The 20,373-nt window shown below is 39.5% G+C and overlaps 1 protein-coding gene across 1 annotated transcript in view; it reads left to right on the plus strand.

The window, feature by feature from the left end:
* Positions 1–1,335: 1,335 nt before the first annotated feature.
* The window catches only part of LOC129364239 (MAM domain-containing glycosylphosphatidylinositol anchor protein 1), a 158,644-nt gene continuing 139,606 nt past the window's right edge, over positions 1,336–20,373 (plus strand). The window contains 2 exon segments of the mRNA XM_055036776.1: positions 1,336–1,859; positions 2,785–2,874. Of these exon segments, the coding sequence (XP_054892751.1) occupies positions 2,808–2,874 (67 nt within the window). The 5' untranslated portion in view covers positions 1,336–1,859; positions 2,785–2,807.

The following is a 20,373-nucleotide window of genomic DNA, read 5'->3' on the forward strand; positions in this document are numbered from 1 at the left end:
TGCTGAAACCACATTCCTCCTCCTCAAATCAACAGGTCAAAGGTCGTTGATGGATCTGCCTATGTTCACAGGGTTTCATTCTAGCTCATAAAATCAAGACTTTGGAAGAAACTTCCTCCGTCTCTACACGACTGTCTTATTTAAAAAGCCACTGAATTAAGCAATTATTCAGACTAAATTATACAAGAGTTCTTTTCTTTGATTTTATTTAGATAATTTTCAATTGTGTATTACTTTTTCCTCTTGTGTGCAGTTTTTTTTATTTATTTTTTTACTCAAGGGCTATCTAAGTTCAATTAATTATCTTACCTATATCTACTTAATGTTTTATCTCAGTTTTGGACTCAGATGTATATAATGAAAGCATAATAATACTCCTGACACCTTAGAAACAATTGGAGGTTAATGTGACAATGGACTGTTTCATTAAAGTTTAATGTCACATTACAGGTCTGAAGAGTTTACAAGTCAGATCGCCTTGCTAAATTTACATGTCTCAAGTCAGACTGTCATTATTTTTTCTGTTCTATTAAATCACAGGAAATAAGCTATTCCTCAACTTTAAATGATCCATATCGCATTGTGATTTCTTGCCTTTCACACCTCGGGTAGCGGTTCAAAATGTTTGGATGACTAAAAGTCACTTTTAAAGGATCCAATAGTTCTTCTTGCAGGACCTTTTCGGTGACAAAGTGAACTCATCTGTTGAAGAGAGGGAGGGCTCTCAACACGAGCTGATTTCAGTTCCCAAACAAACAGCTGCACGCTGGTTGCACCAACATCACAGCGGGGCTGTGAGCTGAAACACGCCCTCCTGTGGCCCCACGCAGAAGTCGCGCGAACAACTTTGGCGTCAGGAGGAACTGAGAAGGGAGATAGTCGGTGTGTGCGCGGGTACTTGGTCAACCATGTTTTTTTTTTTTTTTTGTTTTTTTTTGGCTCCCTTAAAAACGGGCTTTACGCAGCGAGGTTAGTGGTTGTTGGAAGTCCTGCGTCAAAGTAAAGAAGTTTCAGAGCGCTTTTCAATAGGCACAGATTGTTGGCGAGTGCCATATAGACGGATAGACAGAGGAAGAGGAAGACCACGGCGCCCCTTGGCATGGTAAAAGCGTCCCGTGGAAACCTAAGTGAGGGCGGAAAACAAACTGGGAGTGGGAGAGCAGTGATGCTTCTTTGACAACCTGTTCAGTGTGGAGCTGTGAAGCTTGAGCGCATCCCCGCGCCCGTCCTCTCCTCTCCTTCCTCTCCGCGCCCCTCCCTCCCTCTCTCTCCACGCACAGTCAGGGGCGGTCGTTCTCAGTCTGCACGCATTCCACTTGGCCAGCATCCCCCGGACTCCACAGACACAGTGCTGATTGAACAAGCGGAGAGGGGAGCTCATTCTCAGAGCGCATCATTTAGAGAGGCTCCAACTAGACTGACACCGGCCAAAGAGGGAGAGAGGCAGCAATTCAACCACGCCTTTCTCAGTAAATTCAAGTAGAGCAGTCAAGGGTTAGGGTATATATTTAAAGGGATTTGCTTGGGTTCCTTTTAACATATATATATTTTTAGAAGGTTTAGGGTTTTTTTTCTTTTCTTTTTTCACTTTTTTATATTTGTGAGGAGGAGACTCTATCATCACTTCTGCTGTGCGCTTCGCTGCCGCACTTAAATCAACAACAAAAAGTTCAAGTGGAAATGTCTCGGAACGCGTTACTTCACCACGTCGGTGTTCCGACTGGATTTTTTTTTTTTCACGCTCTCCGTGGAAGAGGATCTATAACTTTTCAACTGGTGTTTTTAGGGGAAGAGGAGCAGAGATCGCAGGGATTTTTGCTGCTGAGCCGGGAGGAGTGCGCAGCGCCTGGAGACTCAAGGTAGAAGCCAGGCATTACATTTGTATCCGTCTTAAATTTGTAATGAACTTGTTCGGGAAAAAAAAAAATCTATTTACTTCCACAATATAGTCTCAAAGTTTATCATCTGTCTCATAATATTACGTTTTGCGCGTAAGTCATTCAACTTGTGTGATTTTTAAAGCATTTTTTAAATTATTTTATTTCTGTCTTCACTTTGCTTTAATCCCCACGCGTCACAATGAAACTTTAATCGCCTTCTTCTAATGCAACCTGCCAGTGCAGGTTATAAAAACATGTTTAGGTCAGTGGAGTCACACAAGAGGCTTCATTATCTCCAGACTCCTGCTCATTTTCATTCCTCTTCCTCGGTTTGCCCTCTGATTCCGAACCGAAACCCTGCAAGCATTTACATCGGTCCATGCTGGACTAAAAAGAAAAAAGAAGAAAAAAAAAGATTAAAAACTATGCTGTTTATTTTTTTTTATTTTTTTATTATTTTACCTGAAAACGGCAACTTGTTGTTTTAGGATGCTTGGAGTAAAAAGTGGATGCACTGCTCCACTTGTTGGTTTTAATCCACCGTCCTGCCTCGCTGCGGTGTAATCCTCCTGTCCCGACTCCACCTGCATCAGCAGGACGCGGAAGCCAAACGTCGGACCTCAACAAGCCCCGTCAATCTCCAATTCTCCAACACACAGCGCCGCTTGTAAGCTCTGTATAATCCACGCTGTCGTGATTGAATTACCCGCCCTTCAAATTGAATGAGGCGTTGCAGCGCGCAGTAAATTGCTCCGAAACATTATTGTCACGGCTTACGGGGTTGAAGGAGACACAGCTGGACATGGAGGGGACAAAAAAAAAAAAAAAAAAAAAAAAAAAACGCCGAAAGAAACTCTTTTTTTATTTTTTCCTGTTCTCACCTTAACATTCTTGTCTCTCTCAGGTTATGACGGAGCTGAGTTGAATATGGAGCTTTTCTGGATCGTCTTGTTTTCCAGTGCGCATCCTCTGGTTTGGGGTCAAGGAGTTTACGGTAAGTGGACGATGACAATTTATTCCCTCATTATCCAGACTGCAGCCTCCCTCCATGCTTGGCAAGTTCAGACCGACCCAGCCACATTGTGTTCGTGATGTTAATTAGTTTATTTATTTTTTAACTCACTGAAGGATCTTTATAGCCCACATGTCAGCATGACACCCTAATAGGCTCACAATAAGGGCCTTCAAGCTACTGCCAGAACAGCTCCAGGTGGACAGACTGCCTCATATCCTGAAGAGAACATTTTCTTTGGTACAAAAGCTGCAGAACATCGAACAGTGCAACTATAATTTAACCTTCCTATTGCTTGAAATCAGTTCTGTTCAGTGTTTTTTAGAATCTAAATCATGCATTTGAAGCAGTGGCTGTGTTATGGAGTTACTACTTGCTTCACTAAACACATTTTCTAACTCTAACTGTCTGAAAATTTTTGTCATCAAAAATTCCCATGCTTAGCGAATCAGCTGCTCACACACGCGCACACACACCCCGAGAAGGTTTTGAAGGCGAGGATAAGCATAACAAAGCTCTCTGGGATGCGACTCGTCTCTTGTCAGGTTAAACAGGACAGTCACTCTGCGCTTTTGAGGATAAGGCCTCAGATTTGTGCCCTCTCAAGACTGCAGCCTCACTGTGTATTACAGAGGCTCAGTTTCCTGAGCTTACAGGCGCCTGGCCAGACATGCATCCTCCTGTCCCTCTGGGCAAGGCTAACACACAAACTCATCTGTCTGCTTTGATACGTTGATTTTTGACGTTTGGAGAAATGTGGCAGCCATTGAAACAAGCTCTGTTTTGTCACAGTTGCGCAGAGAGCGCTTGTCACATACAATCCTGCATCCCGCCGTCACACTGAGAGACGCTGACAGTCTTTGATTTGCAGAAGCATGTAGGCTTGTGTAAAAGTCCTTGCTAAGTAATCAGGTTCACACTAGTTTGATACTTCACAGTCCTGCTGACTAATCAATATCAGTGTAAACAACTTGGTCTCTTCGTGGTGTATTTAATATAGCACGAGTTGCATGTTTTTTTGGGGGAATCCTCCTTTACAGCCTTGGACGTTTTGTAGTCCTCGACAGCAGAAATGTCAGTGTTGATGAAGCGAGACAGCTCAGTATTCCTCAAGTCTTTCAGTTTTACTGGAAATGTCAAACTTTTCTAGAAGAAAAAAAAGAGAGCTGTACTTATGTAACATGCACAGCTCTTTATGCTTTTATGGAGTGACAGTTTCTGCTTGTCAGAACCCTTTTAGCACGCATGTCGTAGAATGTATATTAAGAACATATGGGATCCTTGATAAAGCTTACACTCAGTACAAACAGCTTGATTAGTCGTTTCCCATCGGTTTGATCTTGTGCTTTTTGTCATTATTTTCCCTCACAGTTGTGTAAAATTGGCTTCAGGCTCATTCACGCTTTGCTAATATTTGTCCATCATAAATTCTGTTAGAAGCATGCATTCGAATGGAGAGGGTTCGCAGGTTTTGTTGTGCAGTCTGTTTGGATGCATTTGTCCATGCTTGTGTGAATGTGCGCATGCAGGTGTTTGCGTATCAAAGTGTGGATCGGTCACTGTGTGTGTATACTCAAAAAAATAAACCTGCTGCGTAAAAATTGTAATAAATCACAAAGATTTTTTTGTTGATGTACTTGTGTTGTAATGGGAAACATCCGGGTCAGATCAACATCATTGCTTAGAGTCGTTTTAATTTTATTTTTAACAAGGCGGGCTCAGTGTCATTTTAATTGAGGAAATTAAAATTCTTTTCATTAATGAAAAGGTTACTGGGTAAATTTTACTTAAAATTTAACTTCTCATTATGAAATTGTGAATGAATGTGAGCAGTTTTCTTAAGTTAGATTAGGGCTTCCATGGTTTCACAGTGTCGATGTGTAATCACAAAAATGTAAAACAAATGCATGAAGTGATTGTTTAAAATTTTCTAGTGCTTCATGTAACATACATATAGTTTTTGATTCACAGGTTTAAGCAATAGTTTGTCATAACTACATTAGTATTATTTTAGAGTCGGTTTTGTACAGCATCCCAGCATGCTGTCCTTAACACGATGGTTCTTTAGTTTTCACATCATGACAGTTTGTGTTATTTCATGACAAGATATATGTTGTAACAGAAGACTGTCAAGATAAAAGTGCACAAGTCTTATTTCAGCCAGCACACTGGCAGTGCTCAGACAGCTAACACAAATGTACTTCAGCACTCTGCTTCTTATAGCCACAGCTAGCTGCTATCTCTCAAACACGTTTTCTTATTAACATTAATTCTAAAATTCTTAAAATCAGGCATGTATGCATTTTTTGTGCATATCCGTGTAAAAAGTATATACGTACTTGGACATAATTCTGTACTGCGCACCTGGGCGCCTTTAGTCACTGCCAAGGGAAGAGAAGCCCCAGGGCTTTGTGAGAATGTACTGGCTGGCATTCACAGGAACCAATCTCCCAGGTGGATCATGTGGGACCGGATGTGGCGGTGCTCAGCTGTGCATACCAGTGCAACACCTTTCTTGTGCTTTTGGTAAAACTTGACGACTAAGGGGACTCATTGGAAGAAAGCGGTCGGTCTCACAATTTGCACAAACGTGGTAAACAACACAAGTTGGGAGGAACAGGGAAGAGAGCCAACGAGTTTGGCACGCAGCACGCACATATGCATAAAATGCTTTCCATCACTTTGGAATTGTTTAGCACTTGCTTTAGCAGACAGATGCGACTCAGCGCCCGTCGGGAACCAAACGGCAACGTGTGCCTGATTGATGTCGGCGGTTTGGATGCCTGCGAGGTTCATTTACTGTAGCCTTCTCCAGGGTGTGTTTGGATGCATGTGTTGTTGTCAGTCTGTGCTTGTGTGAATCTGTGCATGCAGGTGTTGTGCATCAAAGTGTGGGAAGTGTCCAAGCCTCTAAACCTCGAAGTTTGTGTGTGTGTGTTCATTGCCGTGCGAGAGCCTGAGTGGGATGTGTTCGTCTGCGGCAGCTACACTTTTCTTCACTTTGCAACAGTTTGCTGGCTCAGCAGGGACTCATGGATCGGTCACTGTTTTTCTTGCAGCAGTTCTGTATTGATTGCTCTTCTCTGAATTCTGATAAGTTGTCAGAAAGCTTGTAACACCTGTCTGTCAGACTGCAAATGGACAGGTACCAAGGAAGTGTGGTGCTTTATTTCAAGGAGGGGGCAAAAAGCTGCATGCCATATGTTTCTTCAAATCCCACTTTGTTAAGGCTGATAGGATCATATATAATGTCTTGTTTATTACCATATTTTCACTGTTTTTCTCTCGCTCTTTATATGCATCTCCACACATCCATCCCTGCATACATATAATGTGATTTTCAATTTAGTCTGGATATACTGCAGTCTGGGGGCATTCCAAGTTTGATGTGACATGCATTCACATGCAACAAATTGCAACACGCTGTAGCAGAAAGGGAGGTTTGGAAAATGTCAGGACAATCTTGAATGATGATCATCCTTCACAGAGCCACTGAACACAGAGTGTACCAGAAAAAAAAAGTGTCTTTCCATCTCTGTGGCACTGCGTCACATCTTACTGTGCGAAGCAGCAGAGTTCACAGAGACACCAAATTATTGATTGCTTGACAAAGTCACACAGCACCATTAGCTGCTGCTGTAGATGGAATCCAGACTGCATTAGCCTGCAATACGATGCTTCATTATGTGCTTGTTAACAGGAAATTTAATGAACTTAAATCAATGACTTTGCTTAACAGGGTTTTTTTTCTTTAGTTTTAAGTAGGGCTGTAGCAGCAGTAGCAGAGGAGGAGAGGCCTTGCCCTTGGCCATAAAGCAAAACACTGTAAGAGATGCAAAAAACTGAAAAAATGTTTAATGTACCTAAATTGCACACTAATTTAAAATTACTTTGAAGATGTCGCCCGAGGAACATTTGAATGTTTGGGATACATATTTAATTCAGGTTTTTTTTTTTATACCAACTCTGTATACATGTGTGGATGTATATAATTGCGTTCATATTAACCAGGAGTTTTGTTTGCTGCAGTTAGTGACAAGAAAGTTACTGCAGTTACTACAATTCAGAGTTAAAAGTTGAAAAGAGTTAAGTCCAGTTCATCTCTGAGATTAATTACACTCTATTGTCGCCTCAATTCTTATACACCTCCTTTATTAGCTATAACTGGTAGAAAGTTATTGCATTTAGCCAATTAGATTTGGTATTGAAATGTTTTTGTTCAAAACAAGAATCAGAATGTGGATAGAGTAGAAATGATTGAGTATTGCATTGTAGATGGTATGATTATTTCCAAAATTGAACCTGATATTAATAGTTTAGACTGCTGTTGGTTATGTAATAAAGTGGAGGATATCTTCTTGGCACACTTTGGGCCCCTTAGTACCAAATCACCCTTCTTGAATATTATTGCTGACTATGTCCTTATCCAGTTCCCGAGAGTTACTATCTTCCAATTTCTAGATGTGCCACTTCTCCAGCACATTTGAGCCAAATGCATGCCTCGTTTCTGTCCTCCACAGAGCTCAATTACATGATTATGAGGAAATTCAGCCAACTGATTCAGGGCTGATGGAAGAACAAAAAGTCATCTAAAAGTTGCAGGATGCTGTCCTTTTAGGACTGGACCAGGGCACCCCCGTTTTTATTGCTTCTTGCAGCACAATGAGGCATCATCATGTCACAAATCTCAAATAATTTCAAGCTGCTTTCAGTGAGTCAGTCCAGTGAAGCCCACCAGATCTCAGATTGACTTTGGGATGTGGTGGGATTATCTAGCTGCATCTTGATCTCCAGTCCATCACACAGCAATAAAGACGAAGTTGATAATTCTACCCTGATGGTATTCTGAAGTGTGCCCTTCAACACTTTTTTTGAGTTTACGTCTCTGTTGTCGCAGTACCACTTTCTCCCTCTACATTCAGCGGTATTCGGCTACCACAGATGCAAAAGACTCGGTCGCTTCCTCCACTTTGACTGCGGGCACATGGCCTTAATGTCGATGACCTAGAAAGAGATCACTCCAGGTTTAACTGGCCTGAGCACCTGCTCCCAGGAACGCCAGCTCTTCCGACCCTCAGATCAGCACTTTTTGTTTGCGTCTCTTTTATGTCTCCTGCCGCGGAGTTTATTTGGGATGCTGAATATTGCCCTTTTTCTAATAAGCATCCATAATTTATTGGTGGCTCTGAGGCAAAGGAGGAAGAGAGGAGAAGGGGAGGGCAGACAGTGATAAGAAGAGACTGAAGCATTAAGCTAGAGATGATTAGAATCTCTCACCTCCCACGATTCGACACCCACCATGTTTCTCCCACTCTTTCCCTTTTTGCTCAGTTTTTCTGCATGTGTCCACATATAATGTTTTCACAGGTGCGCTTTCTGGAGTGTGTGCATGCATACACTATACGCCTGTTTGAACAGATTTCTGTCCTCACAACATGAGAAACAACAAAAACACACCAACAAAATGCATCCACTCTTGATGAATATAATCGTCAATGTCATCAGAAACCGAGTGACCGTTTCCTTTATTGCATTATATTACATTTATTCCAATTAAAACATGACTTTCAAACACGAATGGATAGAGAGATATATTTTGGGTGCATTTTTCCTCTTGATCCTTTGCTTCTCCTTTCTCTCCTTGCCTTTTTTTATTTGTGCTTGACTGGATATTAAAGCCTGACAACATTTCTATTAACCCACAGGTCAGCGGCGAGCCACAGACCTGCCTCGCAGTGATGCGCTGAAGCTGTTTTACACTAGCCTTGCTACCTAGGGGTAAAGGATAAAAGAGTTAAGACAACATATTGGGAGGTTGTTTGATTTATCACCTTCTGACAAGATACAATCAAACCCCTGCGATGGATATAAGGATGCAGGGTGGAGTTGGGTCGTCATTTTGGGGGTCAACAACCATTAGATTTAGGTCTGAACTTTGATTGGTTGAGTTTACTACAGGAATATACTGTAACCCTCTCCACAAGATTTTTACTCTGTGCGCGGTCTGACGTGGTTGCACTTACCCTGTGTGCACTTTTACAGGGTTTTTTTTTTTTTTTTTTGGGTGGCTTTTGAAAGAGACAGTTTGAAAGGACAACCCTGTTCCTATCCTGACATTTTCAGCACTCCTCCTGACTCTCGCTAAGACCATGGGAGGCTTAATCCAAACCATTTATTTGTAGCTAATGTAGATCTATGTGTTCTCTATAAAAGCTGGTGACTTCTTACTGCACCAAAGAAACTTTATGATTAATTTGACTTAATCAGCATTTTTAAAGTCAAATTAATTTAACTTAATCAGCATTTTTAAAGTCAAAGGCCAGTAAATGTTAGCTTGTTCCAATTAAAATGTACTTAAATAACGGGAATCATATGTAAGTTAGTGAATCAATGAACTCTGTGCACTTTAATAAATTGCAAAGCCCTGCGTTGAAATCTTTCTTCAGCGGGGCGAAGCCCTGGACCACCTAACTGGTTATTCTTTATCCTGGTGAAAAGCCCTGCTGATGTCTACTATTGATTTTCTTTCTAAGCCTTGCCAAAGGACAAATAAGTAAGCGTGACACTTGCTAACGACTAAAGTTTATATAACGTTGTCCATTTGGTCCAAGTTTTTCGAAAGGTTGCATGGAAATAGTACTGAGCCCCAAGTTACTCATTAGTTTGTGTCTAACATGAAACAAATGATTGTAATCCAAATAATTTGATTAAGATCATAGGTTTTGTCAGTGTTCATTATGAATATTATTTTGAGCTTTTTTTTTTTTTTTTGGTCTGTGCTTCCAGTCTGCTTTAATCTCTATTACACCGTACTGAAAGAGAATTAACACATCCTGACAAACTGTTTGCTTTGTCAAATTTCCTTTTGAATGTTTTCCTGCAACTTTATTCAAAATAAAAATCAAAGATGAAAGCTTGATGAAAACAAGTAAAATGTGGTGCAATTTTGCAGACGACAGAAGTACCTTGCTGGCTCTCAATTGCCATCAGAATCACTATAATTTTCTCTCTAAAATTACAGTGCAGCCTACATTTTATTTATTTATTTAAATTTCCTTTTTACCAGCTTACCTTGCATGTCGCTCTTTCATTTGGATGATGGTCTAGTTCATGCAGATCCCATCCTCATACAATCATGTGCACAAGAACACGGTTTTCACATGCACACACGGAGACATCCATGTGCAGAAGCGCCAATTCCACTGCTCACATTTTGCTTCACTTTCATCATTAGCTCACTCTGACCCTCTCTCTCTTTAAAATTGTCAGTATCCTTCTCCCTCACACACGCATGCACACCAAGAGTGGTTCTGAGGTTTACCGGGCAATGTGGGCGCCCTGTGGGTTGGAAAAAAACTGTCAGGCAAACTTCACTTTTCTCCTCTGTAGTCCTGTCACTCTGTCAGACATTATCAAGCACCTCTTGCTGGCTCGGCCTCAGGAGGAAATATGTTTTTGTGCGCATGTGTCTTGGTGTGCAAGTGTGTACTTCTCTCTCCAGTCACATTTTTAGGGACACAGAACATCATCCTGTTTAATTTCCACTTTGTCTTAGTTGCATCTTTTTTTGTGCTGTTGTCCTTGGAGTGCAGGATGAAGGTCCCTGTCTGTGAGTAAGAGTGTTATGTTGTGGATTCGCATTGGACACGAGAAGGAGGGAACATTTGGCATCTAACTTATTTATGGAGGCAACAGGATGGTTGTGAACAGTGGTGAGAACATAGCTTACATCAGAAACTGTCTGCCTCTTCTTGCACTTCCCTTACCCTGTCACTTGTTCTTTCTTCTTCTCTTCTTCATTTCACTTTCTGTTGTCCTCAACACGTATCCCTTCATATTGCCACATAAAAAAGCTTTGCAGCATTTTTATCTCAGTCCTTATTTAGAATTTTGAATCAAAGTGAAAATAGATGCACTTTTTTATGGCCAATTACGTCAATGTTTTGTCTTTTACATCAGTTTGATGGGTAGCTTTAAAGAGTTGTTTGAGATATGTTACAAACATCTCTGCTTGAAAGAATAATTGATTCCTGATCTACTTACTATGAAACTCGGCATCAATCAGTGTTCAGGATTTGTTTCAATTGCGCCGTTCCCTTCAGGAACCAAATAAATAAACCTTAGAGATCAAGTGGATTAGTATGACTATAACAATTTGTTTCCCAAGAGAGAAATGACTAAAATACATAAAGAGAGATACAGTAATCTATGGGGCAACTCTGGAGCCTGAAACACGGCCTCACAAATTGAGGCATGACAAAACAAACAGCAGCTGGTCAGGGCATACAAGACACACAGAGGAGGGGGAAACATAAAGCTTCTAACCAAAGTATCTAAAGCAACAAAAATAATGACAGATTTGAGTATTTTAATCCAAAAGCCCCATCAGGATTACATGATCTGTTAAACCAAACTTGATTCAAAGAGGAGACTTCAAGTTCAACTCATATTTAGGATCATAACATTTTTCCAAGGTTCATCACCATGGTAACTCAGAAACCATGCTTGGTTTTGTCAATGATTGTGTATCCAATAACCTAAAATTTTACAATTAAAACTCCCTTTCATTGGTCTTGTGGAGTAATCCCATTTTCTGAGGAACTGAATTTTAGGTTTCTTTAACTGAAAATGATGCGCATGAAAATTGACAGGAAGAAAAATGAATAGATTTGTCATAAATCCCAAAAAGTTTCACTATTTTAAATTAAACTTTGATATAAATATGATTTGCCAAAATTTAATTCAATGCACCGAAATATGTTTTCTCGGCGCTACAGCAACAAAATCAGAGATGACAAGAGGTGTCAATGAAATCCTTTAAGATAGTTTTCACATGATGGCATATATATCACAGTACAATACTTTTGATTAAAAAATACAAGTTAAAACCTTTCTTACTTCTTCTTTAACTTTTCATTATTAAGCTGAGAAGAAAACCAATTTCTGTATTGGCACTGTCTTCAGCTTTTGGTGTAAATCTCCTCTGGGATTTTTAAATGGTTGTTTCTCGACTCACTTAGAAAACAAGATATTTGACTTGTTGTGCAAAGCAAACAAAAACAATCTTGCCCTTTTCTTACATTTGTATCTATCCCAAGAGCTAAATGCAATGGCTCCTTTGGAAAAATGTCTTTGGAAAATATTACAGGGTAGTAAGAACCCAACAATTTGACTGAAACTGTTGTTTGTACCGTTTGGCTTTATGATCCATTTTTGCTCTGCTGAAAACCCAGAAACCACAGCAAACAACCACAATCGTTGGATTCAGTCATGTCCAACTAAACTTTCTGTCTGCAAGAGGGGATCAACAGAGGAATCTATCTTTTGCTCTGACACACATCTGGCCTCAATAATTCAGTGATGCGTGCTGCTCAGAGAGCTCACCCTCTCCCTGCCTCTTCGCCATTCTCACTGCCTGTCTCAAATTTTCTCTCTCCAAGTGGTAAAGACCCTTCCCATCCCCCCCACTCCTACAAATGGTAGTTTGAGTAAAAAATTCTGACACTTAAAATGTTCGCACTTTTAGCCTGCTGGTCTCACACTTCTCCCATCCCTTTTCCGCCCATCTCAGCTGGCTCAGAGAAGATGGAGGTATAATCTGTTGGATATGCTGGAAGTAACCGTGTTCTCAGTGTAGCAATTTACCTGCCACCAGTTACACATCCTGATCCGTCTCTCCTCCTCCCTCATTCTGTCTTTACCCGTCCACTAAACTTTTACCTGTCAAAAAAAGATGTTCCTGTCATCTTCATGCCTTCCCTCCTCCTCACTTCTTGCTGATTCTTTTCCCAGCCATGCATACCCTTAGCATGTCAAATAAAGCATACCCACTTCTTTGCTTTCCATCCTCTTTACATCTTAATTCCCTCTCTTGATCCAAACCATTTCAGCAGAAAAAAAAGCTTTAATTTCCCTCATTTTCTTTCATCGTCTGCTTGGTATCCTTCTTTCTTTACATCTTGCACCCTTCCCCAAAGCCCTGTCATATTCTCACTGTCATCTGAAAGTTCAGTGGCAAGAATCCACCCACTTCTCCACTTTCAGCATATATAGGACATAGCTCATACTGTCATGGAAAGCTGCAGAAAGGCTTTCGGGAAACGGGGTGGAACGCTGACACTGGGGAGCAGGAAGACCACATAGGTTAGACACCGTTACAGGAAACGAGGACAGAGTGAAAGGTGCGTCGACCGGCCATCACTCATTAAAGTACAAAAAATAAAATAAACACAAAGACATGAAATCAAGCAGAAAGTTCTCATTTTTAAATTACTTGTATTTTCACCAGACAGCGCAGTTTCAACCATTGGGTATATAAATTTGTTTTATGTTGCCGCAAAATAATAATCATTTTTCACATATTTTCATGAATAAACTATTTTGCACCCTTGGTGAAGTTCAGTATTTCACAACCTTTTTAGACTGATGTACTCTCTCAGTAACATCAAATAAGCTCACAAGCCCCTAGAGCTTCAGCATTGGTGTTAATAATTTAGCAGTTTGAGCTGGTTCTAATTAATATCGTTGATTGTATGAAAGGTTAAGAATTCAGCCACGGACATGTTTCCGTTCCTCCGTTTCTGCCCGTCATAAAGGATTAACTGTGCTACTGCATGTTGGTGTGGAAAAAGGTACTTTGAGTGTCTCTCTGTCTCAAGGAACGTCAGTTTAGGAAATTAATGCATAATGTCTGCTGCATGCCTCTGCTTTTGAGGAGCAGCTCAAGGCTAAAAATAAGCTTTCAAAGTAAAACGCGCCTAAAACTCTGACCATGCTGACTGGTAGCTGAGCTGAAGTGGCAACAATTCAGACTGAAGTTTTCTATGAAGAATGGAAATGCAGAGAACATCTTGGATTGGGCTAATTTCAACCCGTCATACTTATATTCAGGCATGGGCTGATTTATGGTCAAGCTACAATGTAGTTTTCAAAGTCACAGCTTTAAACTTTGCGTCATGCTGCTTTTGTAGAAGTTCTCAAATTTGGGTGCCTTTCTCCAGCAGTGACTGGGTGAGAGGTGAGGTTACATCCTGGAAGGTCGCCAGTCCAACACAAAGCAACACATGAAAACAGGACCAATGACCATGCACACTCACACACAAGAACAATTAACTTAACAGTCATGCTTTTGGACTGGGAGGAAGCAGGAGTACCCATGCATGCATGAAGACCATATTGCATGTCAGTTTACTGCAGTTATTATACTCCCAAGTGTGACTGGTGTCATCTCAAGGCCCTGAATGCAAATATGATTCACATCAATCCATTTTACTCCAATGCAATACAAGCATTAAGACTTTATTCACACCTGGCTCCAGGATGTCTCCTGACCGATCCAATCATGTCCAAACACTATATACATGTGTGAAAACACTCCTTAGGATGTGTAGAGGGAGGTGATATTCAGATGACTATCTGGGACGCTTGTATCTGCATTAATTTGACAGTCTGACTGCAATTTGCTGCAAAACCAGAAAACAAACGTGGAAAAAAAAAAAACTTTAAAAAACTGTCAAAATCAGCTCTGCTCTCACTTAAATTGTAACAATGATACAGTTATCTGATATATTCTAAACATAAGATTTATAAAAAAATAAGATATTATAATATGTAGATGAGTAATGTTGTTTCTGAAGATAATTAAACTGCTGTGATCAACACGTTAGAAAAACCCTCACACAATCTCATCGCATGTGATGTTTTGTCACCTTTACAAGCTGCATAAAGTGTGTGCAACAAAGTACTGCTGTTTTATGAGAAAACATCTTTCACAGAGCTTTTAGAAGTTACTCTTCTTTTTTATCTCTTGTATCACATCGTAAAGCTGCACAATTAAGCATAGAAAAGTTTGAAGGCAAAAATAACTGCACACAAACGCAACAAACGGTGTTAACAGTTACGTGATTCAAAAAAAGAAACCAACAAAACAACTTTGAGTATATCAACTGTTATGGTCTTAAAAACATTCATAATTTGGAGATTCAAGGAAGCTGCCTGTGAGAAATGTTCTATGGGGCCTAAGGATAATTTGAATGGACGTGAATAGAAGCAGTGAAAGTAGGTGAATGTTTGAATCTGTGGGTTTTTGTGTGCATTACACGAAGCTGAAACGTCTTCTTCTTTAACTTTGCTGCACATCTTTGGTGTTCTTCTCTGACTTGAAGTCGTTTGGATGCCTTTCAGAAAAACAGCAGTTGGTGGCCGTCCTCTCACCATTAAACCAGTAAAATGAAGGAAAGCTCCTGTGTTTACATCTTCTTTGAAGTTCTCAAAGTAAGGCAAAGAATTTCAGAGAAGCAAGTTTGTAGAAATGTATTCTATGTGGGTAAAAAAAAAATAACTAGATTTTCTATTTCCAAATGATTACATGAGATTTTTTTTAACTCAATTACTGTGACGCCCCTGGCTCAGTGAGGACATGTTACCCTGCAAAAATGTAATTTCTTTTTCATTCTTCATTTGTGGAGTATGTACTGTGAGGCAAGATTATGAATCAGGTAAATTTCACACTTTTTACTTAAGAATACAAATATACTCAGCAGTATTCCCATTTGTCATCTGATCTCATGACCATACAGTAATAACACAGTTGAAAAGTAAGAATTTAGTAGCTGTGATGTATGAAATATCTGACTTACAAAAAAAAAACCTTACACGAGATCCCTTTCATAATTCATCATACATATCTAAAGTTCAAGTGAATTAAATATACCTCTGAAAAATGTATGTCCTCATTTATTCATCAACAGCAACACCTTTCAACTTCAGGCATTAAAATATCAGACAAACTCTAATGGAAATGTTATTCAATTTTGACATGTGATAAAGTGGATGGGATCTGACTCATGAAAGGGATAAAAAGAAGAAAAAAAGACACGGCATGTGGCTGAAGAAAATGAACGTATTAAAAACGGAGGGACACAGTGAGAGTGACTTTGAAAAGGGCAGGGCCAGAGAGAGAGCAGCTAAAAGAAGAAAGGCTTCCCTGGAGACAGAGAGGTAGACCGACAAGGGGCTTAGAAAATGAGAAAGGAACAGAGGGAATGTATCGCTGCAAGAGTAGGAGTCGGATAAAGGGTGAGACCTAAACTTTATTTGCTTTAGTCCAGACTGAAATGGAAAAAGAACAAAAAACACTTGCATGTAGTTCTTTTGGAGAGCAACATCTACTTACAAAAGAATCAAACTGACACAAACCTGCAAGAGACTTACCCTTCGGAGCATGATAATGGACATCTAGTACGTTGGACATGTGATTTAGCAACCCTAACGGGAGGTAATACAAAGGCCATTTGAGAGATTTGTGATTTCATTTTCAGGTCTTGCAAAAAGTTAGTTTCTCATGTTGCACTGTTTGGGGGGGAAAAAAGTCCCCAGTCTGTACCTTCCTGAGCCATTTCTCTGTCTGAAGCCTGGAAAACCTGTGAGGAAAAACAGATGCACTCGCAGAGCAAATAGGGTGAAGCAGCACCTCATGCACAAGTAAAAGGCAGGTGGGGAAAGTCAAGAATGAGGGAGCTTTCAAGTTCATGCAATTCAATATGTTGGTTAGAAATCATGTTCAAAATATTGTTTCACAAATTGTGGGGGACAAAAAAGGGTTCAGCTGCTGTCTGTGGCTACTCTGGCTGGACTCCAGCAACAAAACAGATTTATCACATGGCTGAAGTCTTCACTTGGAGGCTTATTTTATAAATTTACACTGCAATGCACAACTAAAAAAAGCAAAAATTATAATTCACTAAACATATGAAGACAGTTTGGTGGTTGTTTCAAACAATTTAAACTTATTCATTTAGGGTTTTTGAAATTATTTTTTCATTCAATTGAACTAAAATCTTTATCAAAGCTAATGGTTTCTGAATGAACAAGGAACTTCTGTTTCTTTTATAATTTTCATAAATTTAAATTTAAAGAAATAGTTTGCCTTAAACAAATTATATAGATCATTAATTTGAAGGTTTTGGATCTAAAACAAAACATTTGCTCTGCATATATTATTGGATTAGAAAGAACACTGAAAAATTGTTCTGCCTGGCACTTTACGATTCAAACGGTATGTAAACAGAAAGCAGATCAGTTCAAACCAAACAGAAATATGTTTGGATTCATTACATACCTTCAAATCTGGCCTTAATTGTAACACAGTTGATTTAGGTTCTGATCAAAATAGCTATTTGGAGGCATCACTGAACAGACCAGTATTCCAAAGTTATTGATATTTTCTAACGTGCAGTTAGCAACTAGTGTGAACTTTCTCAATCACTACATTTTGTCTGACGTGAATAAAGCAGGTGACCCAATAGAACTGAACAGGAACTCGAAGTTGAACAATTACAAGTATTTGCCATATCTTATTTTTTCAAAATTAAAAGAATGATTATGAATTTTGACATTTTGTTTTGTGATAAATCTCATTAAAATGTGGATGGCAATTGCTTTCTTGGCTGAGAGTCTCCAGAGTGTTTTTTGAACACATGTTGGCGTCAGAAATATTTCTGTGCTGCACACCATGTTACTGTTTCTGGAGCTTCTGTTCCTTAATATCTCTACTTTACTGTCTCTACTAAGTGAACACCTTTGAAAATACGTTCTGGCAGGGCAGTTTTTAAGGACATCTACTAAAGACAGCAAGTTCATCTGTGCTCACAAATGAAGCTTACTTGTTCCCTGTGAAACAATTTTTTTCCCTCTCCTTTGTTTTTACACATCATGATTACTCACAACGGTAGTCCTGGGCCACAGCTGCATTTCTTAAAACTTTCATTCCATCTTTGTAGTCAAAGTCTTCATTCATTGCAACTTCATTCTTCATTCCTCCTTGTTTTTAATCTTTCTTCCTCGCCCTCTCTGTTCTCGCCTGCAGCGCCCTACAATGCAAACACAACCTGTTCTGAGGGGAAGTGAATTATTGAAGCCGCTGCTGCTGTTCCCCCTGCGCAGAATTGGGCCGCAGAGGAAGGATGGAGGCGGCAGAAGGGAGGGATGAGGGTGGATGAAAGAAATGGAGAGGATGGATTTGTTGGGAGGTATAGATGAATGAGGGGTTTCAGGGCGCAAAGATGCAGATAAATCTCATTTTGTTTACATAGTCCCTAACCAATTCAGTGGTAATGAGTGATGGTGCTGGGGGTTTTACAAAAACAGTTTTTGATATTTTGGGGATAAAATTGCAAACAGGTTTAAAGCTAAAGTGATGTATTTTTTTTTATGATTTCACCTGACACAGTCCTACATTTCGTCATGCCATCATGCATTCAGTCTGACACTTGCTGTTTTTTTTTTTTTTTTTTTGCATTTTCTTTCTTTCCCTGCTTTACATTTTATTCTTGTTTACATCATATTGCTCTTTCTTGTTCATGTTTTAAAGTACATACAAATTTTCTTCTGAGAGTCAAAATGTTCAAAAAGGAGCAGAGTTTTGTTAGCTAAAGTATTCAAACCCTTTCAACTTTCCCATGTTTTTTGTGGGGCAGACAAATAATTTCAATGTATGTAAGATTTTGTAGCACCTTTAAGAATCTCAGATTGTTTTGGTTTTATCTTGGGTTGCATTTCTGTTCACAGCTTTTTTTATTTTATTTAAAAAAAATAAAAGTTACATTGTGTAGCTTTCAGCCATGCCTTGACCAGTAATGTATGGTTATAGTGAAATTATACTGGAGGTGATTCTGTAATCACCTCCCTCATGCAGCATAGATCTGTGTATGGCTTGGGTTCATCTTGCTAACAGAACCCTTTGTCCTCACAGTTCAACACTTTGAACTGTTTTCTTGTTTTCACCTCCAGGGTTGGCGTTGGGTTGGAGCCTGGCGTGGCTCTGATCTGGGATGTAAGAGCAGCTTGGGATGGTGGGGAATGTGAGGCCTGTGCAGAACAGGAGGCGTCAAAGTAAAGCAAAGATTCAACATGTAATATATTCTTACATTAAGAATACATTACATTCATTTAGGCTCGACGTATCAGCTATTGGACAGAGTTGGCTCCACTGAATTTAACTTTTTGGGTTTCATAATAAAAATTCAGAAGCACTACTTTGTGTTGATCTCTAAAATAAAATCCAAACACAGTGCATTGAAGTGCCTGGTTATGATGCAAGAAATTGTGTCTGGGGTCAAGGCGTATGAAAATAATTTGAAGTACGAACCTTTCACTCAGTAGATGAGGTGAGCTCAATCACGGTTGCATGGCTGGTTCTCTTCTTCTTGAAAATCAACATAAGCATATTTGAGTTTGCCAATGTTTATCTTTTTAGACCTTTTCCGATGCTTTATTCAGTGTCGAGGCCTCTCGGCAGACATTATGAGTGTCCTTAACAAATATTCTCTGCTGTGTAGCTTGTCATGATTGAAATGGGTCACAAAGTGGAAGTGTAAATGCAGAAGGTCATCTACCGAACAGCTATCATGGCATTATATTTTTTCTTTTCCCTCCACGTAGCCTCGACGCCAAAACTTCAGTCGATTAGAAATATGGTGACTTGAGAACAAAAGAGAAATCTCAGACTTCTCTGTAGCTTTGAAGCCATCTGAAAATACCACTTTTGGTATAACTGCAGAATTGTTTGGTTATGTCTTTAGGCACCAGATTGCTTTGCAGTTTAATTAAACAAAGCTCCAGTTTGTCGAGAGGCTTTAACTCAGACTGCAGAAGGAGAAAAAAAAGGCATAGTTTTAACTTTATCTGAAGAGAAATCATCTAGCACTGAAATAGCATTCAGTTATTTGCTGCAGTAAACTTATTTTATCTCTTCAGGAATTTGCAAAACAGGAAGAGGCTTAATTTTAGAGCATTTGTCAAAAAAGTGCATCCAGCAATAGGTAAGGCGATGTATTAGCAGACCAATAAACTACGCCACGTTCTAACGTTTTAAGATGTTGGCCTTTGACTTCACCAGGAATGAGAGAGCAGCATGTTGCTGATGTGGCTGTAAGTCAGGAAAAGTCTGAACTGTGACACTACAGCCTCCTGTCAGTCAACCAGCTACATGCAGACCTCAAAGAATGAAACTTCTGTGTGTTACTTGATTATTCAGAAACACTGCCAGTCAGTTATAGCTTTAATCAATCAATCAATAAATTAAGCTTGACATCATACAGAATAGTGGAACACAAATGCTAAAATGGGCAGACCGACTTAAAGATACACATTAGAGATGATCAAACTGAAACACCCGGCAGAAATAAGGAAAATGTAATGTTCTTAGCAAAACGCACTCATGAATGTTTCCTCCTGCAACATTGAAACCTAAAATCTTGTTCATTTTAAGTTTTACACATTCCTAGCTGTGAGAAATGACTTGGAAAGATCTAAATGGCTGCCATAATAGCAGTTGTTTCAATTCTGTAAATGCGTATAAAACAAGCTTTATTTCTGTATTGATCTTTAGAATTGTAAAAACACAAATCATTTGTGAGAGAGAAGTTGGTCTTGTTCCATAACAGCCACAACTTTTAAAAGAAAATAAGCTATTACTTTATT

This window comes from Poeciliopsis prolifica, unplaced genomic scaffold (genome assembly GCF_027474105.1).
Source record: "Poeciliopsis prolifica strain line A6 unplaced genomic scaffold, Auburn_PproV2 SCAFFOLD011, whole genome shotgun sequence".
Taxonomy (NCBI): Eukaryota; Metazoa; Chordata; class Actinopteri; order Cyprinodontiformes; family Poeciliidae; genus Poeciliopsis; species Poeciliopsis prolifica.